This window comes from Balearica regulorum, chromosome 1 (assembly GCF_011004875.1).
Source record: "Balearica regulorum gibbericeps isolate bBalReg1 chromosome 1, bBalReg1.pri, whole genome shotgun sequence".
NCBI lineage: Eukaryota > Metazoa > Chordata > Aves > Gruiformes > Gruidae > Balearica > Balearica regulorum.
The window spans coordinates 134,066,792-134,092,240 of record NC_046184.1 but is presented as its reverse complement, the minus strand read 5'-3'; the positions used below and the strand labels follow the sequence as shown (position 1 = coordinate 134,092,240).

General features: G+C 39.4%; 1 protein-coding gene across 1 annotated transcript; it reads left to right on the top strand.

Moving 5' to 3' along the window:
- Positions 1 to 1,288: 1,288 nt before the first annotated feature.
- On the top strand, positions 1,289 to 25,449 carry TXLNG (taxilin gamma). The gene is given in 11 exon segments (XM_075775622.1): positions 1,289 to 1,380; positions 1,382 to 1,688; positions 9,979 to 10,282; positions 10,978 to 11,069; positions 14,416 to 14,586; positions 15,333 to 15,527; positions 16,897 to 17,016; positions 18,059 to 18,133; positions 20,311 to 20,403; positions 20,987 to 21,082; positions 22,135 to 25,449. Coding segments are annotated over 11 exon segments (1,851 nt in total). The 5' UTR covers positions 1,289 to 1,303; the 3' UTR covers positions 22,456 to 25,449.

The following is a 25,449-nucleotide window of genomic DNA, read 5'->3' as shown; positions in this document are numbered from 1 at the left end:
AATTAAAAGTAATCTTAAAGCCCTATTTAAGGATTGCATGAGCCATCCTGGGATCATCCAGAGCATATTTGTGTGGATCTCTGGCTGCTCTCAAACAGAAAGGATGCATGGGAGAAATCCTAAAGCACCAAAATCCTGCTGGGGGAAGGGCCCTTTTTTCTCTTTGCAAGAATTGTACCAGTATTATGCACGTTTGTAAAAGAACAAGTGTTATTTTGGGGAAGAAAAACTCCATCTAAAGATCAGGATGATACCCAAAACCATAAAATTATTTTTCATCTTGAAATTAGCAATTGAATAGTTCTGGTAAGTATAGATTTAGGAAGTACGGACAAAATTTAAGCAGGTACTGACTCCCTGAAGATACTTTATTCAACACAAATATCCCCTCTACCTATTCTCTGAAGGATTAAGTGTCCCAGGAGGCTTAGAGCGATATTTTGATTCAGTAACTACATAAAAGAACATAAAGGTTCCCCTCATAGTATGAAGAAGTTAAGTTTATTCCCCTGGAAAGAAGGAACGTATGTGTTTCCAAGGTGTTTGCTTGCATCAGTTTTCAGTTACTCTACAGCAGCCCACCAGGAGCGCAAGGCCCACGCGTGAAACTGATGGTGGCTGCACAGGACCGCACCCGTGCCTCAGCACCTTCCTTCTTTCCCCCAGCGCACGTTGCCATCCTTTCTGCGGAGGAGCCACCCCTAACCCCCCAGCGGCCCTCCGGCCGGCGGGAGCGGCGCGGGGAAGAGAAGGGCTCGGCACGGGTGGGGGCCGTGGCGCACGGCCGCGCTCGCAGGAAGGGCTCGGGGCTCAGTGAGCTGGGTCCTCCAGCCGCCCCGGCCTGCGGGGGTGCCCGATCGGTCTGCGGTCCTGGCCTCGGCTACACGTGCAAAGCCACTTCTGGCACAGCCTCCTTGCGCAACTCCGTTTCCCGGCTGACGTCCTGCTTTTCCCTCAGGGCAAGCGGCTCCGCCGACCGCAGTCCGCCACCCAAGGACGGCCCGCCCACGCTCGGCCTCCCTTCACGGCCACGCCGCTGAGCTGGCCGCGTCTCCAAAGCCGTGACAAATGCGGTAATAGCTACAAGGAAGGCGGAGTGAAGTCGGAGGCTGGGAGGGAGCAAAGCTTCCTTCGGTGACCGCCCGTTAATAACGCTGGATGCCCGCGGCTGCTCCCGCCGAGCCCCCCCCGCCCCTCAGCCCCAGCCGGCGGGACTACGTTTCCCGACAGCCCCCGCGGCAGCCCTGACTACCGCTCCCGGCATGCCCTGCTCAGGCATCAGCGCAGGGCAGCCGCGCAGGGCATGCTGGGGCCGGGCGGCTGCGTCGCTGCGCAGAGGATGCTGGGAAGCGCAGTCCGCTTCTCTCCCGGGAGCCCACGAGACTCCTCCGCCCCGCCCACTCCGGCAGCGCCTGGGGGAGCGGTGGGCAGGGCGGGCGCAAATCTCCCACGTGGGGAGGAGAGCTGCGTGGCGATTGGCTGCAGTAGGGAGAAAGGGCGGGCCCGCAGGGAGAGCTTCCGGTGTCCCTCGGTTCGGCAGCTTGTTTGGATGCTGCCGTCACATCATGGCGACGCGCGGAGCGGAGGCAGCGCGCGGAGGAGGCAGCAGCGGCAGCGCGGCGGGACGGAGCCGGCGACAGAGCCAGAGCGGCGAGGAGGCGGCGGCGGCCCCGAGCGGCAGCCCGGAGGTGAGGCGGCGCGCAGTCGCGCCCCGGGGCGGGAAGGACTCCTCCTCCCCGCCCCGCCGGCTTGTGGCGCCTCATTCCCCGCCTCCCCCGTCCCCATGCGGCCTCGGCGCTCCGCGGCCGGCCAGCCCGGGCGCTCGTGGTTGGGGCAGGCAGTAACCCCCCGCCGCCTCCCCCGCTTTCGGGAGCCTGCGCCGGGCAGGCCAGGCTCCGCTGCGCTTCCCCCGGGACCCGACCTGTGGCGGGTGTGTGTGGAGGGGGGGGGGTGTCTCGGCATCGCCCCCGGGGAGCCGCGCTCGCCTCGGGGGGGGAGGGGTGCCGGGGACGGCTTACACGCACCCCACCCCCCACCTCCCCCCGGCCACCCGCGGGGAGCGCGGCGGGGGCGGGGCGGTCCGTGCCTCGCGTGCGCGGCGGGCCGTTGGGGGCGGCGGCACGTGGCGGGGCTCGAGGCAGGGCGGCATGGGGGGGGGGGGGGGGGGGCGCCGTGCTTCTGCGCCGGGCGGGGGCCTTGGGGCGGCCTGGGGGGCCTCTGTCGGCGGAGGGGTCACGGCCCGGCAGGGTCGGGCGGCCCCGGCGCCGCCGGCGGCGCGAGCGGTGCGGCTGAGGTGCGAGGCAGGGCTGGCGGGAGAGGAGGCTTCGCCTGCCCGCGGTGGGGTGCGGGGGCGGCGGGAGTGTCTCCTTACCCTCCGAAATAGGTAAAAAAATGGCCTTTTCTCTCTTTTCCCTCCCTCTACCGAAACGACAGTGAACTCAACCGTGCCCCGGTGCCTGTGCGGTGCTTTCTGTCTGCGTGCGCGTGTCGGAAAAGCCTAAAATACGTCTACTCGAGCACTAAACAGCGAAGGCTTAAAACGTGTTGTAATTCAGCTTCTGTGTGTAATATCACCAGTACAGTGTTTTATGTTAGAGAACTGCCTTGGCAATCTCCTGTGCTGCTTGAGGATCTCACCCTGCGTCCTTACGTAAATTCAAGTGGCTCTTTTGTGGTAACTTTTTTCTGTGGTATAAAGGATAATAGCATCCCAGAAATAGTAACTTTGTGGTGGTGGTTGTTTATTTTGGCTGTTGGAGAGAGATTTAGGAGGCTATGGAGCTGGTTTTCCTCAATGAAAAACCATCTCTTCTGCTGTGTGTTTTCTGAGGTTCTTTATTAGGAAGTGGCTTGTAAGTAACTTTAGTGTCTGCTATGAAAGCAGATGACAGTGTTGTTTTAAAACAAACAAAACCCCAAACAAACCAGCATCTCCCTATTATTTCATATACCCACAGCCAAATGGAATTTAACTTTTCAAAAAGGTTAAAATATGGCAGGGAATATTAAGCAAATTTTACTTTGAACTTCTTTTGTGAATTATAAATCCTTCAACGATCTCTTGCAGCTTTCCCTCCCCCTGCCTTGGTACCTGGGAGTTTCTTTATTTTTAGGTTCCTTGTGACCTGTTTGCAGGGAATTCAGAACTTGTCTACCCTGCTTTTCCCACAAATGTACTGTGGATGACTAGAAAACTATTAGGTTTGTAGTAAAGAGGAAGTGAAACCTCATTGGCGGAAGTGATTCATGCTATCTTAAATGTTTTCTTAATTAGCACTTGTCTCAGATGCTTGCATTAAAAAAGGGCTGGTGAAATGTGCAGCACTTTGCCCTTCATGTAAATGCACTGAAAGTTTCCATTTAAGCTTCGGGTTCCTTCAGTGAAATTTTTGCTAGAATTACAGGAAGTGGTTTTTAATCTTTTAAGCTAAAACAGGGAAGAGATCTTTCTAATCTTTTCTCAGAGCACACAAAGAAAAATTATATAAACCTAACCTCTTTTTTTTTTTTTTTTCCCCCTTTGAGATGATGTTTGAGGTAAATAAAAAAGCTGGTTTTTAACAGCAGGAATGTCTTTTGTGTCATGAGGCCACTAAAGACAGAGCAAGAAGCATGGAAAAGGTAATAGAAAAAAGTAAAGACAATAAGCAGGGGTCATGTGAGAATGTAAGTGTCTGAACCAGTATCAAAGACTGTATCTTGAATGTAAAGCCAGCAGTGTTAGTAGTGGAATTCTATTAACATTGACTCTGTATTGACTTTTATGAAAATAAAATACAGATTTCCAAAGTAGATATTTCTTAATCGTCCTCCTGTTGTGTTGGGACTTCTAACCTTGCAATGCTTTGAAGCTGTTGCAGGTGCCTCCGTCCAGTATTTTGAAAATAGATAAATGAGTGCATAGAACATAATTTTTAATGTAATGACAGAATAGGGTGAAGTGTTTGTTTGAAATTACTTTCTGGTCTCGTAACTAAGATCTTAGTTCAGTGGGGAAGCCACCTCAGAGGCCATCAGGTTTTCAGAAAGGTATAATTAGACTGCATCATCATTTAGGTCAGTGAGCACAGTATAGAGAAGTATTGCGTGAAGAAAAAACCTTAATAAGCTAGTCTTGTGGTCACAAACACCTGAATTATTGTGTCTAGATGAGTTGAGTGAAGGCGTACCTGCTATAAATTCATACCCAAATTTTGTGATATCCCAAAATGCTAGTTTTTATGAGAAGTCATGAATAAAATTCCTACTGAGAATGTATTGTGCTGAAAAATCAGTCAGTTACGTTAAATGAAGTCTTCTTGAGCATCTGCGCTGAGGAAAGGTATATTACACACGTTTTCAAAGTAAGTTTTCCTGTGTTAGCAGGTAAAAGTAAATTGCTGGGATGCAGGAAGCCTAAAACTTGTTATATGACATACTTTTTTGTCACAAGCTTTTGTTATGTAATTGGTCAGGATAAGGGCTATAAGGCTTTCATGTCTAGTTGCATATGCGGTAAGTTTGAAAATGTAGTCAGCTGAACAATGTTATTCAAATGTCTTTTCTTGAGCATGATGCTGAGCAAATGATTACATATTTGCTTGTATATTTAGGTTGTCTTACAGTTGCGAAAATCTCTCTCATGTACATATGTTTGTTCTGAAGCTTCCAGGATATTTTTTTGAAAGTATTGGCAGTTCTGAATGCTGTGAGACTTGTAAGGGTCTTTTCACAGTACAGGCCAACTGGCACTATGGGAAATGTAGGAGATGTCTTGATAGATTAATGCTAGTGCTTATTCTTTTTGGGATAATTTGCTACTATAGGAGAAAAAGGATGTTGGTGTAGCTGCTAGTTATGGTTTCTTTTAATAAGAGGTACAGAGGGGTGTTTTCAGGTGTTTTAGGGAAAGATTGAGTGTGTGTATGTGCAGGAATAACAAATATCGGTACTTTAGTATGCATAGTACCAATAATAAGCACCGTTTTTGTTAGGTAGGACTGTATGTTACAGACCTTTGTAGGTACTAGAACAGAAAAAAAGTCAATTCATGACACATTTTGGCATGGCAGGATAAGTTTTGCCTAGGTGTCTGTTTTGTCCTTATGTGCAGTGCATGTTACTGAAGCAGTGCAGTTTGAAGTACAGTTGGCTTAGGCTCTTGTGATCGTAGCCAGTTTCATAAATAGGATACCTGTCTTGTACTCTCATCTTTTAGGTGTGAAGTAAGGTAGAATTTTCCTGATGTGCACTTTTTTTTGAGCAAGTTACAAGTTGAGAGAACAGAGCAGAAGACTGAACAAAAACTTTGGGGTGAGCAGGAGCAATGTTATCAGTAATTTTCCTACAGGCATCCTCAAGTTGTTTGGCCTGTAACTCTATCTTAAATAGCTTGAAGATGATACGCTTATTCAGAAACGTCAGTGTCTGGTAATAGCTGGTTTCACAGCTAAGTAGGTGGCAAGTATCTTATTTTAATGATAGAATTTTGAATTTTGATAAATAATTTTGTGATCTTATGAAGTGGCACATTAACTGTTCAACAATCTTTTTTTTTTTCTCACTGGAAATCTTTCTAGGTATGTAACAATCTAATTCTGGTCCGTCAGATTATAAGCTACCTATCATTAAAACTGCTTAGAAGCTGGAGGTTGGAAGCCAGATGGAAGCTGAGAAAGCATGGTAGCAGCTAGAAAAGGTAGTGGTGATTTCAGTAGAAGGTCTTTGGTGGAGTGGTTTTGTTTTGTTTTTATTCAGTCAGTACTGAATCAGCAGTATTATACAATGTGCTGTTGGAAGTGCTCTGTTCTGGCTGGAATGTTAAACTGAGAAGTTCACTTGTCTGATGAGCACGCGTTTGAAAAGATAGAGGTACTAGTTGAACGTTCTGATCATGCGGGGGGCGCAATTTCAGTGATACTAATGTGGTTTAGTACTTAATATTCTCAATGTGATGTTTATTATTGCTGTACTCCAACTTGAAGCTTGATACAGATCAAATCTGAAACTATCTGTAGTTAAAGCATTTTAAGAATTGAATGCAAGAAGGCTATTTAGACTTTTAGTTGTGGTTTTAGTATCTAAAGTGATAGCTAATGTAGAAAATAATTTGTGAGTTGTAATCAGGAAGTCAACTAGCTGTTAGCATTTGTGGCACCTGTCAGGCAATAGCAGACTTCTCTCTTTAAAATTAAAACAAAAAACTTTCTAATCTAGGTTAAATGCATTAGAATTTTAGTATGTTGTGCCACTACTGTCAGTTTTGCTAGAACTTATAGACTGCAACTTGATAGAATTTAAGTAAGGGGGTTTTTGTTATTTTTTTGTACGTTATCAGGTTGTTCTAGCTGCTGGTAGAACTACTTAAAATCCAGTATTCTAGCCTGTGGTCGCCAATTTTTAATTGTCTTTAAGCTAAGAAAATTTGATATTACAAAAACTCTCTACTGCTACGCTGAGCTTTGGTTTTGCAGGGAGCATGCTTGTTTGTCAGTGAGCTTGGATTTGTTGCATGTTCACTGGAAAACCAAAAGCTAGCAAGTTCTGTAGGTTTTTTCACTCTCTCTATTATTAGTATAAATAATAATAATTATTATAATTATAAATAATTATAATAAGTATAGTTGAGATGTACAAGGCACTTGTACACAACTTATCAGAATACTGAATTGAAGAAAAAGGTTTATTTCTACCTTCTCCATTAGACTTTGGCGAATGAGTCTGAAGTTCTGAAAATCCTTGTGGGTTTTTTGACGAAGGATAGAGAGTGCTCAGAGTTGAGAAATTATTACTGTCGGTAAAGAATTAGACTGACATCTAATTTGACTTCTACAAAAGCTAAATTAATGAGGTGGTGGTGTTCATGAAACTTGCAGCTGGTTTGGAATATGCACGTTAATTGCCAACTCTGAATTGAGAGGTGTTTAGGTTACTATGATGGTTTGCTAGTAGAGGTGGGCATTTCATGACTTATTGGTCACATGTGTGCCCCTGCCAGTAGTGGTTCTTTTTTTCCCCAGAAATGGCAGAATTTTCTCTGATGAAAACCAGTGAAAAATATGAGTTGTCTAAATTTGAAGCAGTGCTTCTCATGAATGTCATCTTGCTGACAGTGTTCCATTACCTCAATAGTCAGTGTTAGCTGTCTACCTGTGGTGAGGATAAGGGTTTTTTTTAAGTTCCTTGAGCTTTGACTGTGATTCGACTGACTTTTTTTTTTTTAGTGTCTCTCATGCTTTGGCTTCTTTCCAACCATCGTGCTAGCACTTCAGGTTGGCAGGATTGCCTGTTGCTGTGCGGTGAACTGGGTGGAGGTACTGATCTGGCTATAAACTCTGTTAGAACAAGTTCACGAATGTTGTGGCTAGCATGGCAGAGGTGGGAATGAAATGATAGCAAGAGAGCTATTTGGGCACTGTGGCTGTTCAGTGTGTAACCACAGCCGCAGCCAGTCAGGCCTTCTCAGCTGCTTGTTGGAGTGCTGGCAATTTTGTTCTCTGCTTTCAAAAAGAAAATTTTGAGTCTGCTTATGGATTTCAGAAAGTCTGGAAATACCATGCCAATCCAGAAACTTTGAGTTTAGAGCAGACTTTCCCTACCTTTTGCCAGGCTTCTTAGGCACAAGTATCTGAATCGGAAGTTCACATTCTATGTGATGAAAAAATTGCGAGTTTCAGCTGTTGTGTTGGTACTGCAGTTCTACTCTGGTATCATGTTGTGTTCATATACTTCTGATCTTTCATGTCTTGTCAATGTGATGTGACACAGTATCTTCAACTTCTGTACAAGTCATGGTTTTTAGAGAAGATCTGTGCCATGGTTTCAACCATTGATACCTACAAAAAGGTTAAGTGAGCTTTTGGCTTTTTTTAGTAAGCATCTCTTGTTCGTTTAGCTGACCCTAAACGTGGAGAGGTAAGTCTTTCCGATGTCAATGGAAGCCCCACAGTTTAAGGCAATCTAAGGAAAAAAAAATATGCATTTTAGAGTTCTAAAAAGTCAACAAAGTTGTTGTTGGTTATTTGTTACATCAATTCTATTACTGCGTTACCTTTGCAGATATTTATCAACTATGCTGTCTGACACGATTGGAGAATGATAAACCTGCAGTGTGTTTATATTTGTCCATAAAGCAGGAGCATGGTTTCCATACTTGTAAAGAGCAGTGCAAAGTGAATCTTCCTTGATAAGTCAAAAGTTGCTCCTTAATGTCTATGCAGATTATTTGCAAATTAAAAAGCTTATTGTCTTTTGTGAAAGGTATTGTATGAATTCCATCTTCTCAAGAATTAATCTGCCTTGAGATAACGTCTAAAGTGAGGGACTTGCTTTAAGTATGGAGAACAACTTATCTGTTTTGTATTAATGCATATTTGTTTAATGATTTTTAAATAACTCTTCCAGCATGCTGAACAAATTGGGAGTTGAAATATATCTCACAATATATTGTTGGCTGTGTTCCTTTGATGTTGACTGATTCCTCTTCAGAGGAAAATGGTCCATCTGTGCAGAATATAAAACCCAGTGCAAATTCCTAACTTTAAGAATTAGCACATTTTTAGTATTAATATATAAGATAATATGAAATTAATTTCTGCTTAAACAGTATAACTGCATATAAACAAGCCCTGTTCTTATAATTCCTTGTGACTTTTTAAGGAAACTTACTTTCGCTGAAAATAAATCAATGAGAATGATCACTTTACTTTGGCAGTAAAGTGCGTTCAACTCTGCTTATCATACTTCTAACTACGTATCCACATTGTATAGTAGGATTGCAAATGGGCAGGGGAAAAAAAATAAAACCACAATCACCTCCCAGTGTTGTCCTGAGTCCCTGCCTCTGTAGTGTAACAAAACACCCAACCAAACACCCTTGAAGTTCCCATCAACCTTAAATGAGTCTAGAAATTGAGAATGTTGTTCTGGTGATTGAGAGGAGTCTGGTAGCAGCTTAATAAGCTATAGGGTGGTATCATCAGGTTTTCCGCTCCAAAATACGGACATATCACTGCAGTGTTAAAACAACTGGTGATGTTTAACTTTTTGGTTAAATGAGTAAACATTTCGAGGTTTAAGAAATCTTTTGAGAAAGTTCTGTGTAGTTGAGCAGAAATAATGTAGTGTTAACAATCATAGGTAGTAGGACTCCAAATCTGAAGCCAGTTAATATTCACTTTTTTGATGATTTCATAGATGTGAATTTTAAAATTTAAAAAATTGATGTGTTCCTGGTCCTGTCTATCATTCTTTTTATAACAACAGATTTTCTCCAATCATGAGCTGGTAATCATATTTGGCATTCTGATTGAAGTAGTTTAAACTTTTACCCTATGTATGTTATTGAAACAATGTATTTCTGTGGATTTCTTAACTTCCTAGCAAGTTAATTTTTCCCCCGTCTTTCTTGTAGTATGTCTCTTGAATTATTTTAAAACTGGTATCTTCCAGTTTTCTGAAACTAATATGTAATAAAGTTGATTTTAATAATTGTGTCCTTCTGTCTCAATTTTTGTATCTTATTTTTCAAATAACAATAGTTATTTGTATAGTTTAACAAAGCTAGTTAAACTCTTGCTGAGTTTTTGGTTTAGTATACTTCGTGTTGATTTGTGAGAAGTTTTTAAGAACTATGAGGGAGAGATGTTTTCATTTAAGATTGTGCTTTAATAGTTGAGATGATAGCCAGTTAGTTTTGGAGCCTTAAGAACAGATTTCCATGTCAACTTTTAATTGCTACGGTATAAACATTTTTGCAATGCCCAGATATTGAAGTTGTTGCATAATAGAGTAATATTTTGGGCTGTTGTGTGCTGTTTTCTTCATCACTCTTCAGGCTCATTCTGCGTACAGCTATTTATATACCTGTATTAGCAACAGTGAGTATCAACTTGAATAACAGTGGAATTTTATTTGTCCATGCAAAAGAAAGGTGGAAATTTTAATTTTAAATACAGTTGCTTGACTGTTTACTTCCACTTCTTTCTTTCCCTTCTGAAGTTGGTTGGTGGTGCAATGGAAGACGCTGGATCTCGGGAGATGGGAATGAATAACCAGGACCAGCTGGTGAACAGCAAGTGCAACGAATTGTCTGATACAGCGTTGCAGCCTGCGCAGCCCAACTGCTATGGCCTGGAAAACACGGGCACGTTGGAAGAAGCTGAGTATATCACGAAGAACCCGGGGTCCACATGCTGCTCTCGGGAGTCTCGTGAGGAGACTCCTGGGAGAGAAGAAGCCCGTACTGATCCACCTGATGGTCAACAAGATCCAGAGAGTGAAAAACACAAAGAGAAAACTTTGGGTATGTTCTCTTTGGCATTTTGATTTTTAAATGGCTTTAATATTTTTGTAAAATAGCTATGCATTTTCTTTGTCTCAAGTTTACTTTGTAGCCAAAACTTGTCATCTTTAACAGGATATTCTGAGAAAATGGGTACTTCAGCTTAGGAGAAGACAGTTCTTAATGCATACATAAGAATCCTTCTGCTGGTAATGCTATTTTTACAGGAACTTTAATAATAATAATGTGGTAATCACTGATCAGCTTTTTTAACTTTCCAGTTGTTGGATTAACTTTTAAATTTGGGATTGCAGTGTTCAATGCTACCAAAGCACTGCTCATATTTAAATTCCAAAAGGTTATTAAAAACACTTGTGTGAATATCCTTTATTAGCAAACCTTAACCTTTTAGATTTCACTTTTTCAGATTTTTCTTTTTATCTGTTCTATTATAAATTACAAAACAAAAATACTTTTGTGGTTTTAAGATTAAAGTAACTTTTGCCATCCAAGTTGTGTAATGGCACCTAGGCAAGACAAATTTATTCTTACTGTGATGACTTCTTATTTGTCATCTGTTCAGATTATGTAGCTATCAAACCAGGGAACAACTTAACACACACTAATTTCTCATGGTTCTGTATTTTACTTCTAAAGACAGACTGCTTTTCTGGTATGTTTTTTCTCAATATGGTTGTCTTTCATCCAATTCATAGGAAAAGAAGTGCTATTGTTAATGCAAGCCTTGAATACACTTTCTACTCCAGAGGAAAAGCTGGCAGCTTTGTGCAAGAAGTACGCTGATCTGGTAAGTAATTTGTAAAGATAGCAGGAGTTATTCATGTGTTAATATTAACTGTGGAATGCAGGAACTTCTAATACAGGACAGTTAACAATTTTGAATGTTTCACAGTGTTGGTAGGTAAAAAAAAGAACACTCGGGCTTATTATGAGTATTGCTTCAGCCAAACTTGCATGTAGTCATTTCACTTCTACATGACTGCCTAAATCCAAAGAAAAAAGAGGTTATGATAACTTTTTGATAACTCAGTGCTGAAGCATAACATTAGGATTAACAGAAAAGCTAAGAGTTTGTTTTGGTACTAATTATTTTCTTAGGTTTTGTTGATAATGCTTTTCTGCTAGCATTTTATAATTTATCCCCTTTAGGATAAAGGGAAAGAACATACTGTGATAACGGGATTTGAAAAAAAAAAAAGAAGTTCAGTTTATACGTAAGTCTAGTGATTTTTGGGGAGGTAGGGGAAGTTGGAAAGATGTAGGTTTAATTTTGCTTCATGCTTTCTGATCATGCAAAGCAATGGACAGAAGAGTATACATTTCTTCAGTAACAAACCAAAAAGGCGAAATGTTAACAGTAATGGATGATAAAGTGGATTCCCACCCCAAGTAGCAGAAATGATAAATTATTTTCTAAATTAATTGATGGCAAAATTTGGAGGGGGGGAAAGGCTCATAAGTTGACTTTTCAGAATGTGCCTGGAGACAAAAATGCTTCACTTATTCATTTGGAGACAGGACAAACAAGAATGGAAAGATTGGAAATACTGTGTGTATATATTTTCTCACCATATTTGTAGATATAAAATGAATGCAAAACTAAAGTAACTTAATAGCTTGAAACAAGCATAAGATTTGCCTTCTGTAGATGTCAGGTATATTATGAAAATGTGTCATATGACAATGTTTCTGAAAATGACATAATGGCTGCACATGGCATAACTCTTCTGAAATAAATTTATTTTTCCATTGAGATTAATAATGTGTCCAGAGTTTTGAGGGTGAGCCAGAAGGTAGTCTTTTTACTCACAGACGCACTACTAATTGCTTAAGAATAGACAGATTAGTTCTGTTCAGCAAATCCTGAGTTCTCTGTGCAGGTCTGTTATGTTTTTGCTTTGTTTTCCTTGCTCTCTTTCACATGCACGCTCTTGTTCACATGAGTGAATTTCCTTCAAACCGACAGTTTCTCTAAGAAGTCACTTTCATTTAAATGAGAAACAATAATACTTCCATAGTGCAACTCCAGGGTGGGGAGCGCACCTAAAAATGAGCTTTGATATTGAGAGAAAAATGCAGCAAATGTGTTAGTTCTTATGAGCAATTGCTTGTGCATGTGATGCTTTTCTAGCTGAGCAAACAGCTCCCATGTCAAATCACAGTGGTGGTGATGATGACCTGCATTAGGAGCTAGGTTGGCATGAATTCGTCGCTTCTGCGGAAGGAAAACAGTCTGCATCATCTTCGCTTTGAGTTTTCTCATTGAAGGAAAGGTCTCCAAACAATTAGGGAACAGCTAGAGCAAATTAGTTGTAATTTCCTTCAAGAAGTTAGGCAGTCAGGAGAGACATGTTCATGTTATGTTTTTTCCTCCTACCAGGAGAGGATCTGTAGTCTATAGGTAAAGTAAGCATTCACAGTCCATAGATAGTCACCATCCTAGAAAACCAGTTGCTTTTCCCATGATACTCAGAACTGCTGGGAAGTTGGGTGGGAGCTTGTCTGTAACAGTAGCTCTATTTTAGCTGAATGAGTCCTAGAGGTACGGTGTTCCTCTTAAAAAGTTTAGGTTGGATCTGGTTGTGTTCCTTTTAAGATGCGTTCTTTTCTTCATGATAGCAGTGGTGAACCACTGGCATAGGTGTCAGCTTTAATGCCAGCAGAGGTTTGAACTGTTTATGACAGTGCACCTACAATGCTTTTTTTCTTTTTTTAAAGATTCATCATCTTTAAAGCTCACTGTCAGGTTTTTCAGTGGTGTCTCATGAAAAGGACTGTACAATAAAGGTAGGAATGCCTCTCTCCTGGCAAAAGATCTTCCACAATTTTTTTTTCCTAATTTGGAATCTATCAGGAGATCAGTTTGTGATGCAGGAAGGTTTGCATCCTTGGTGATGTCTCACACTGGCATACTTTTACAGACCTGAAGTTTCATAGGTATGTGAACAGCACAGCCACTTGAAGTGTTTTTTCTGGCCACCCAAGAAAAGGGTTTTTTTACGTTTGGATATGAAAACATTTCCTTAACATTCCTTTTCTCTAAACTGGATTAAATACACATTTAATATACTGTTGTCGTGGAGGTCCTTAACTGTATTTATTCTTCCTTCTGTGCTTCAGCATTATTTTGAGCTCTTTCAGAAAACCAGCATTGCATTCTTCTCTGTCATGGTCATTTTCCTCGTTGCCAGCCTTCTTTTCCTGTGGTGTCCTGAGGCTGAGGCACTGTCTAAGAAGGAGCAGTGTTACACTTAGCACTGTTACCTTCTTTACAATAGAGCAGACTCTAAAAAAAATATGGTTTCTCGGGGAGCCCAAAAATTATGTGTAATGGAACTTACTCTCAACTAGATAATGCAAGAAATGTCCATTCACTGGTTATTCATAGAATAGATTTTGAAGTCAGCACTGTATACAAAGTTTAATGCTGTCACCTGCCATCTAAACAGCCTAAAGGAAATAAAATAAAAATTTTGTTACAAATGGTTGGGACTACAGATCTCCTAAGTCATCAAAGCCTGGGCTGTGCAGCTTTTATAGTATTTTACTTGATTCGTCAGGATTGCTGGTTGTATCTATTCCTTTCTGAAACACCTTAGCATTTTACAAGCTTGTATCAATTATTGCCTCCTTTGGTAGGAGGTCCTGCTGACAAGAAAGAACTCTGTACACAGTTCAGTGGATTTTTCTTTTTGATAGTAAAAATAAGACCTGTTGGATAAATAGCTGTGTGTACCTTACAGATAAGAGAGCGGAAAAAGTTGTGACTTGTTGAAAAGCCAGTCGCAGTTGGCTTGTAATTGTATCTGCCACATCCTCCTTTCTCAGGGCTAGTCCTGCCCCTGTAGCCGAATGCAAGCTGATAGCCCATGGTCAACAGGTCCATGGTCCCTGTTCCTCAAAGGCAAATGTTTGTCAAGTTGGAATTTCTGTATTTTTGTCTTCTATCCCTACGCGTTTAGAATTGTCTGTAGAATAATGGGAGTTTCTCTTTAAGATCAACTTGGGGGTCTTAATGAAATTATTTTACTTCCTTGCTTTCATCTGAAATGTTTAAAAGTCTGTTCGGTCTCTCATCTAGATGCATAAAGATAGTTTCACCTAAGTTTAATAAATATACTCTCTAATGTTAGTTGGAGGAGAGCCGGAATGTCCAAAAGCAGATGAAGATACTGCAGAAGAAGCAAGCACAGGTCGTGAAGGAGAAAGTCCACTTGCAGAGTGAGCACAGCAAGGCCATTTTGGCACGTAGCAAACTGGAATCTCTCTGTCGGGAGCTTCAGCGTCATAACAAGACTTTGAAGGTTAGTTTATTTACATAAATTACAGTGCCAGTGGTGGTGGAAATCTTATGTATTAATTACCATTTAAAATCAGCACTGCTGCTTTTTACTTACCAATTTGCCCATTACCTGTACCTGCAGAAGATGAATGACATAAGTGTACCTGATTTTAAGGTAAAGAATGTGGGGATAGTTCCACTTGCTAATTTTTTTCCCCCTCTCAAACTGGTTCATAGATCACAGTACTTGCAGGATGTGATCTTGCCATATTTGTTTCTGGGAGCAGTGCTAATGACTGCTGGAAAAAATAGCACAAGTGAACTAACAACAGCATGAAATGGCAGGGTATCAAAAAAGGCTTAATTCTGTCAGAATATAATGAATGGGAGTGAAATGGAAGAGGGCAAAGAGATTCTCATCTGTGATCACTGTAGGAAATTTCCTTGTAGTATGAATGCTGGCTTTAACATCTGGCTAATTTTTACACTTGCAAAGGTATTCGTGTAGCACCTTATAACAGCAGCCTCTGAGTAATGTTGATAGCAGTAAGGACAAGATTCTCTAAAAGTTTTGGAATTTCTTGATTCTTCATTCCATGCACTTCATATGTATAGTCAGCATAGCATATTATGATTGTGGCTTATATTAACTCTAGGACTCTAGAACTTGAATTTGTCCTGAAGTAAATTATTACCGTTGTTTCTGACTCAAAAATATGAAAAAGGTGCATGGTTTGGCTTGAACATGTTCATATTCTTTCATAAAAGGAAGAAAACATGCAGCAAGCGCGTGAAGAAGAAGAAAGACGTAAAGAAGCAACTGCACACTTCCAGATTACACTGAATGAAATTCAGGCTCAACTGGAACAGCATGGTATACATAATGCCAAGCTCCGTCAGGAAAATATTGAACTGGGAGAAAAACTGAAGAAACTCATTGAGCAGTATGCATTGCGAGAAGAGGTGCTTACATTATGCTTCTAATGGGATTCTGTTAGTTCCTTGACTCTAAGGATCTCTTAATTATTTAAGGGGGAGAAAAAACTCTTTAATACTTTAAAGCCATCGTATGTATATTTTAAACTATTCTTTTTACTTCACCATGAAAAAATTAAGTAGCTGTTTGGCCCACTATCTGCCTTTCTTGTCTGGTTTTGCATATCTAAATTCAAGATACGTTGAAAAATGTTTCACGGTAAAAGCTATTGAATAGTGATAAGTTGTCCAGAGATTGTGGAATCTGTCTTTAGAGATATTTGGAACTCAACTGGGCAAGGTGTGAGCAGCCACATCAGACTTTGAAGTTGACCCAGACTTTAGTGGACCAAATGGCTTCCAAAGGTTATTTCCAACATAAATATGTAGTAATATTTGAAGTTCTGCTAAATTATAATTTCACATTAAAATGGGAGGGCGTGTAAGAGTTATTCTCTATCTAACTTGCTTTGGTTTGTTATGGTTGAAGGGTTTTGGCAAGCTCCTTTGTGTGTGTAGCTCTTCTTATTGGCATAGAATCAAAATAAGCTATCACGCTTTAAGAATATATTTGGACTGGTGTCATGGAAATGACTGTATTTTAGGGGTAATGGAGCTAGTTTTAATTGACACTAGTATATGAGCTAGCCAGTCTAAGCTACAGTAATGGAAAACAGCCAGTTCTTGTCAAAGAGAACTAAGCTTCAAGGAGTTCTACAGCTAAGATTAGTTCTTAGTTGGCATAGGAGGTTTGGAATATAATTTCTCAACTGTTCTTTTCTTTTAAATCTGGATCGGTTAGAAAGCTCTCTGTAGACTCTAGTTCCCCACTTTTGTGTTCATGGCGTTTGTATCTGCAATGAGATAATTTGGGGAAAAGAAGAGGTAGGAAGCTGCCTTGTGCTACTTTACAGATGGAAGTAAGACTGCAAAATTCAATGATTTGTAGAATTTCATCAGCCATCAAACCTTGCTCAATTTGGGCTTTTTGAATTATGAGGACTAGAGCTTTTAGATGTAAAAAAAAATACAATTAGAATTAAAGGTAGATACACCAACTTTAGAGGAAAGGCTGTAGACTACTTGTTAACAGGATTTTTTTAAATGCCTAGTGTGAAGTGACTGACAGTATTGTACCAATTTGAAATACGCATCTGGCTTCTGTGAAAGACAAAAAATGTGTAGCTATAGTGCATGGTGATAACAGGAGGAACAAAAAGTCTGTAAAACAGTCTTTTGCTGCTTTTTCTTGTGCATGAAAGTTCTAAACTGTGCATCTTCCCATACATGTACACTTACCTTAATTGACCAGTGCACTGTTTATATTTGGCTAATATGTTTTTCTTTCTTCCTTTAGCATATTGATAAAGTGTTCAAACATAAAGAACTGCAGCAGCAACTTGTGGATGCCAAACTTCAGCAAACTACCCAACTTATTAAAGAAGCAGAGGAAAAACATCAGCGAGAAAGGGAGTTTGTAAGTGAATTCTATGCATGTTAAGAGAAGTAACAAAACCCACCAAACCAGATTTTTCATGATTTAAAGCAAATACAGCAAACTGAGGGGACTGTCTTTTGAAAGTTAGGATAGATTTCAACATCAAGACATTTTTGCATATATGTGTATGATGCCTATGCTATTAATGTCCATATTCACAGGCAAGTAATGTTACTGTTTGCATTTTCTCAGCAAACGTGATGGATATCAGTTAGATTTTTCTTAGACTGGAAAATGTCTTGAGCTGAAACACCAAAGGTACTTTCTTGCTGTCTTGTAGTTGTAACTTCTGGTTTCATGCTATAAGAAATAACAAATGCAGAATAAAGCATATATTCTTCTGAACTATCTGTCCCTAGAAGTATGTCTGTTTTATTCGTATGTTGATAATCAGCAATTTCCTTGTGGTCTTCCAAGGAGTTAGCTTCCAATTAAAAATAATACTTAGGTAAAGATTTTTTTTTTTAATGCTCCGTATGTACCTCTAACTTTTAGAGGTACATCTGTAATCTTAAAATAATCATCTAGCATTAGATTGTTCTATATTATTAAAACATCATTTTGGAATCATAAGCTGATGACAGTGTCTTCAAAGATGAATCTACAAATTGGTGTCAAGTTTAAGCAAAATTGAATGAGTCTGTAGAAGTAATATTAGTGACTGGAGAAATGGACGTGGTAAATTAGGTTACAAACCAGTTATAAATGGCATACAGTTAATTAATGAACTACTTGTATAAATTTAGTCATTCAAACTTGCTACAGAAATAGAAACATTGACTCATGCTACCAATTAGACAAATGTCTCAATAAAAATAATTTCTGCATGCCAGCACATGCTTTAAATTGTATATGTGAAAGTATAGTATAGTAATGAAAAACCTATGTGAGAAAACATGGTTGAATGGCCCTGAGGGGATGTTAACCTTTCTTCATTTTTCATCGTAGATCAAGTTCTGTAAGCCATTCTTGGGAGTACTTTCTTCATTATGTGGCTTTTTGCATTTATTTTTTTTTTTAGCTGCTAAAAGAAGCTACTGAGTCCAGGCACAAATGTGAACAGATGAAGCAACAGGAAGCTCAGCTGAAGCAGCAGGTATTATTTTCTTTTAAGTGGAATAACTCTTCAATAACAGTTGTTCTGAAAAAAAAATTAAAGAAATACCAAGAGGTTTGTGATTATAATTAACATAACATGAAAAAAACCTACATGTTATGATTCATTAGATGCAATATACTACTTGTGAAAAGTACTTGGTATTTTTTTAATTAAGTCTTAAATTTAATTTCCAGCAGGTAACTCTTCAGTAGTGAAGTGTGAAGTATAAATTGTAAAGACTTGACATTTTGTACTAAACAGCAAGTACATGTGGAGAGTACTGTTACTGGAAGGTGCTAAATATTGACTTGCTGGAGTTTGTAATATTAACACTGTTAATTTAAAAGGATACTAAGACTAGAATATATGAAAACTTAAGTATCTATTAATTGTGGCTGCTTTACCATTTCTTGGCTTCTCTGAAACTGTTCTCTCTTCCAAAGGTATTTTTATCTTTTTTTTTATAGCTGTTCAGGACCAGAGAGGCCCTTGTGACTGTAAGAGTTGGGTGGGGATTTTCACCCATGCAGGTTTTAGAATTTGTTCCTTACTGTTTCTATCCCATCCTGTTGTGGAGGGTTGGTGGCAAGCAACATGTTTATCCTTGCAGTTATTCAGATTTAGTAACCTAAAATGGAGTGCCTCTGTCCACAAAAAGAATTACTATCTTCAAATTGTCTTTTTGCTGTAAATGCTACAGCAAAATACTCTGAGAGTGGAGAGACGGTCTCCAGTTTTTGTGCTGTGGTTCTGGATCGTCTGCGGTTACTGGCCCCATGTGAGCTCAGCACATAAGGCGAAGGGACGTGGTAGGTTCAGGTAACATCGTAGCATCTGAGAAGCAGTAGCTATTCTTTTTGTTGTACACCTCTTATTGCTTCAGTTTTGTGAGGTTTCGTATTAAGTCTCCTTGCAAGGTCTGTTTCATGCCCTTTTTTTACACTTACTGTATCTAATTCTTTTCCAGGCTTTCCAACCGTTGTATACAAAGTGTGTGTGTATATGTGTAATTAAATGTAATCACATACACACACAGAGCCTCCTTCTTGGGATGTCCAATGACTTGGACTCATTAATATCCAGATTCTCCCAAATAGTTTTTTGCTGCACTTAGTCTTGTATGATTTTTTCCCAAGTTGAGTACCCTTTATTTAAAAATAAAAAATGCTTTTTAGTAGTAACAATGGGTATAGTTTGTGGTTTTCTGGGGCCAACGGATTTTTTTGTAGAATAAGATGAGCTAGAAAGTTCAGTCACAATAGTGGCAGACTCTTATGATCTACTGTTGACAAGGTAGGCTAATTTCTGTTACGAAATTTCCTCTACTATTAGAGGAAAATAAAATTCAGAGCACTGAAATATTGCATTGTCCTGCGACCCCCAGTATAAGAATTGAAAGAACTGATTAATCTTCAGATGGAGTAAGAAGTTAGTAGTAAATGGTCATGTATTCTCAGAACGTCAAATCGCAACACTGATAGTGTAAGTTGTTTTAATAAGGAGCATAACAATTTTTTGTGAAAAACTATGTTAACTAACATATTTTGCAGTTCCTTCCTGATGATTTACCTTGTGGTGCAGGGCAAGAAAATTTTCTGTAATCAAATTTTAATGCTCTTCACTTGTTAAAACGTAATGTTTTTCACTATAAAATTAATTCCTTGTCAATATTCACTTCCTGTGATTTTTGCTCACTGAGCAGATTTCATAGGTTGTGAATGTGTATTTTGATTTCTGGAATAAATTATGTTTATTTTGTCCCAGCCGGGGTTGTTAGCTTTGGCTGATTGAGGTGGAAAAGTATGTCTCATCTAAGTTTAATTTCACTAACCATGTGCTGAATTTCCTGTACATTAAAGTCCACAGATTTTTTTTTTTTTTAGTGGGGAAAGACAAATGAGATAGTGATGAACTGTGATGTCTTCCAACATTTTATTAAATATCATACCCTTTTTTCTTTAGAATATATTACTGTTCTATAAACATAAAACTCTCCTTTTATATATAATCTGAATAGCATGATTTCAGACAAGTTCTGCATGTTCCTCAAGCAGAAATCATAGGATAACACAAAAAAAGACTTCTTCTGTTTTGAGTTTAATTTTCCCTTGTACCTTAATATTTTTGTATTTGTATACAGTTGTTCAGATTAATGTTCCTGTCTCTTCCAACAGCTTTCTCTTTACATGGATAAGTTTGAAGAATTCCAGACCACCATGGCAAAAAGTAATGAACTCTTTACAACCTTCAGGCAAGAAATGGAGAAGGTACTTACAGGGTTACTTAGAGTTTCATAAAAAGTAATATAAAAATGCATGCTCTTAGTCAGATGCATTTTAGATTTTTTAACAGTGTTTGCCTTCTGAAAATATATGGAGTATTTTGACATTTAATTTGGATCATAAGATAGAGCATAAGAGTTTTGACATATTATCGAAAGAAATGTAATTTTTTTCTAGTTTTTTACATACTTGCATAATATCTAAATTCCAATTTCAGTGTTTTATCAAAGGCATGCAGTACTTCTCCAGGTTTTTTTGGCTGCGCTTATGTTGTAAAACTTATTTTCGTGGAGTTTTTTATTAGTTGTACTTGAAGGTTGCTAGTCTGTTTCTTCTAGGACAATATTTGATTTGTTTCTTTGATATGTTTCTTTGGAATTAATCTTAGATCATTTTCTTTGAATGTAGAATCTGCATTTGTGGGGTTGAATTTTGTGCAGAAAGACTTTTCTGTAAAAACTTGTTCAAACTGGACTTGGAAAGTAACACTAAAGTTGAATTACTCATGTAAACCTATTTACATTGCAACGCGTGCCACAGAATTAAGTCTTTTATTTATCTTTTGTAGATGACGAAGAAGATTAAGAAACTGGAAAAGGAAACCATAGTGTGGCGTACAAAATGGGAAAACAACAACAAGGCTCTTCTGCAAATGGCTGAAGAGGTAATTATCTTTTAAGCAACAGCATGGCTAAACTATAGTGTGTATCCTAGAGAACTTTCTACAGTTTTTTCAGTTTTAGAGAATTGGTAAATAAGACATAGTAGCCACCTCTTGGGTTGTTTGCCTTTATGTTTTTTGTTGTATAAATGGTACTGGTCTCTCCAGACATGGAAAATAAAAAGCTGCTATATAAATCTAAACTCGGGACACAAAAAAAATTCAGCCTTGTCTTTCCTTGCTTACTGTTTAATTGGTGGGATAGTATGTATGAAATTGTACAAGCTGAATGAATTGACTGTATTTTAATACGCTGAGCAAAGTTCAATTGGTGCTGCAACAGAAATCTATTTTAAATATACAAGACTGGTGTGAAGGAAATAACCCGTACGTAAGGGATCAGTTACTTTCCTGCATTGCTGCTGCTTTTGAGGGCATAAGGTGCTGTTAATTAATTGTAGTGCAGTGAGAGAGGACCTAAAATAGTTTTCACACAGGCCATGGGCACACAGTTCTGCCTACCCTGTCTAATGTCTAGTTCAAGTATATTGAGTAGGATCTTGCTAAACCATGCTAGGTCACATGGGTTCTGGTATAGCACTGCTCATCTTTCTCTGGTCTTCTAAGGACCTAGTTAGAGAGCCATGAGTAGGGTACCTTCTGACCCAGGTTCTGCTGCTGGATTGTGGATTTCCCACTTGTATGCCCTTCTGCTCCATGTAGTTGCCATTGTTTGGGTTGTAATTGACTGATTTATGGGACTTCATATCAGGATCCTCACTGATACTCAGCCCTCACTTGGAATTAGCATTATGTAGTTAAATAGTTCTCGTTGCTTGTTTCTGAAGGTGTCTGTTGTCACTGCAGCTTAGACAAACCATCTGAAGTGTAGTGGTCGAGTGTGCTGAGGAAATTTGCCCTTGTGCAGCTGGAATTTGACCTGTTGGATTAATCAAGACAATATTCAGGATTAAATAGTAGTGATTCTTTTCATTAATTCAAGGGAAAAAAAAATCAGTTGGATCACAGAGCTTTTATTTTCTTTTGTCCTTCAGAAAACAGTAAGAGATAAAGAATACAAGGGCTTTCAAATAAAACTGGAGCGTTTGGAGAAGCTATGCAGGGCCCTTCAGACAGAAAGGAACGAGCTGAATGAGAAGGTGGAAGTCCTTAAGGAGCAGGTTTCTCTCAGAGAAGCAGACGTGGATCTAGCTGTGCAGGTGTTGCAGTCCTGCACGCTCAATTCCCATGAGGAGCTGGGAACTCCCACTGACACGGAACCAGGAATCCAACCTGATACGGAATCACATGTGGCAAATAGTTCCGAAAAGACTGTCTCAACAAGTCCTGTTCCTGGCACTGAATCTGTAGACTAAAATGAAGTGTAAACACTGTATTGAGAGATATATTTTGTGTATAACTTTCTCTGTTGGTGGTAACTATTTGGTTTTGTGGTGAAAATTTTCTTACTTTTTCTACCATATCTGTATTTTCTTAGAACTACTGGACTATGTGGTACAGGAAGCTGCATAGCAGCTTTAAATAGCTTAAACTATAAATTTTCCACAACTGTGTTGCACATCTGCCTCATTTTTTAAAAGAAAATATTTTTCCATAGAAGGATGCATGTGCGTTTCCTCCCCACAACACAAATCACTGTCATGGAAGACCGTGTACAGATATAACATCGTTCCGGGGAAAATAGTGACAGCAGGTCACTTTTTTGGTTTAAAAAACAGCATTCTGGTTTTGTTCATTGATTTGCCACTGTAGTATACTAAAGATTACCAATATTTCCAGTAAATTTATCTAACTAAGGATGTCTAATGGCCAGTAAAAACCATCAGCTTTCCCCTCTAGTATGTTTTCATATATATGAATGAAAAAGTAAAGGTCCAGAATATAGTAAAAGATTTGTTTAAAGGGTTTTATGTACTTTGTGGTATGAAAAAAACAGCTTTGAAATACATTAATTTGCAGCTGGTGAAACAGGGTGTACAACTTTTTGCAGACTTCTCAGGGTTGTGTTGTAAAGGTTAGTTTGGACTATTTGCCCTGCCTGTGAACATGTTAAATATAAATGTGTGAGAAAATGTACAGCAACATTTCCAAGTGGAATTTTGCAGTTGTGTAGCCTATTGCACAGGTGTTGGTCGTGTTCTTCCCTCTTGGATGCAGGGTGCCCATCAGATGGTTATCCTGACTAGAGAAATCCATTTCTGTCTAGACAAATCTCCAGATTATCCGAAGGGCTGGAAAAAGACATTTACTGCCATAGGTGTGGAAGATGTGAGTCTGTGGCATACAGGCTTTGTCCGATAGCCCTGTATGCAATGTATTTAAGTGTGTGTTAAGTGTACGCTGGTTACAATTGAACGTGTAGATTCAAATACTTTTCCTGAAGTACCACATGGAATTTCTTGCACGCTCAACCTCGAAGCTGTACCAGTTGGCAGAGTGCCTTCCCAGATGGGTTATCTGGTAAAGATGGTACTTCGGATTCTTACACTAACATACCACAAGCAGAGCTCCCTTGTTAACCTTAAACCATATTTAGTCTTTTCCTAGAAAATTTGATATCCTCATTTTGACTTCTTTTCCTGAGAGAAACTAGGGACCAATGTTTATTTTTTGGCAAGACAATGTGTGAAATAACTACAAGCTGCCCTTACCTTTAGTTCCCATGTATTTACTTTCTAGTTTTGGTTGCTGGCGTTTTAAGAAATACAAACGTGTGTAGCCTTTTCTGGTACTTAAAGTTCTTTGCACTTACTTGGGAGGGGATTTCTGAATCAAGCACATCTCTCAATGAGCTTCCCACCCTCATTGCCCGCGGCAGTTTCGTGGCTAAATTACTTGAATGTTCAGGCTGCACTGAGCTCCTGATCCTTTTCCTGTAGTAATGTACATTGAAATAATGTAGCTGTCTCTGAAAGAGAGTAAGGTTACGTAAAGCCTGATCAATGTGTTTTAGCTCATACCACTGAGAGGAACTGTGCAAAACTGACATTTCTTAATTGGTGGAGCACATGGGAAGCTGGCTGTCTTCCTCCTAGATTTGTGTGGCTTTTGTGTTTGTGGTCCGAGCACAATGCAGGAATGAAAAGAAGGTAGCAATGAGCTGTCAGTCAGGTTAGACTTAGAGCTTTGAAATGTTAATCATGCTAACTTAACAGCATAAAAAAATACTGGAAAGAAGTATTCCAGACGTGCTTCTCAAATGACTTGCTTTATAGAATCGAACTGTTTAAAAATAGTTGTCATGAGAACTGGTTTTTAGCTAACACTAAGCATGAAGTAATTTTCCTGAGGAAAAGTGAAAAACTTTGTATCTGATGCATCGTACCCTTGGCAAGGTAGGACATGCAGTTTTCTATTTTTACAATTTATTATTTGGACATTTGTATCTTTAACAATTCTTTCTATAGCGCTTGTTCTATATGGAGGCAAGAGTGAAACTTTGGACCCTGCTGCAAGAATATTTTAAAGGGCTTTTAGAGACATGACAGATGTATAGAACAGCAATACAAATATATTTGTTACCGACAATATGTAAATGAAGCAGAATGCCCCAAGTGAAAGGCTTTTAAAATGGGGATACCTTTTCTCTTCCCTACCCTTAACAGACTCATGTCATAACTTCTCTGGCCAAGGTGAGCTGTACTTTGCTTCCTGAAACCAGTCAGTACAGTTTCATGCATTGCTTAGAGTGTTGTTTATTAAAAAAAACCCAAGCAAGCAAAACCCCCACAAATTTATATAAGGGATAAGCTCAGCACTCGTAACTGATCTGCCGTACAGCAGGCTATTGCACTGCCAGTCTCAGCCAAATCGGCTCCAGTAGGGTTTTTTAGTAAACTTGTATTAACGCCTTTCTCCCGCTACCATAAACTGTTTAACCCAGGCTGTGAACTGATGTAGCCTGAAATAAGTTTGTCTAATTGTCAAAACTCTGGGGCCTGATTGACAGTTTCACCATGATTAAGCTGCAAAAAGCTAAATATGTGATGCAAGACCCAAATATGTGTATATGTACACAAATAAGTTAGGGCTGTATCTCTAATGTTTTGTCCTTCCTTTCATTACACCTGGTTACATTACAGTTCAATTCTCAGGTGTTGCAGAAAATCTACCTCTTTGGACTGTAGATGGAAATAACTGTGAAAAAAGTGATGCAGAAATCTAGTTTGTGCTAAACACACTGCTTTATTTTTACAACCCATGTCTGCTTTCATGAGGAAAAATGCTAAATGAACAGGCAGTCTTTGTTTTGCTTTTCAAAAACATTTTGTAGAGATTTTTCACTAATGTGAATCTGAAATTTTATCTACTCGATTCTGTATAGATTAAGTAAATAAGTATGCTTAATA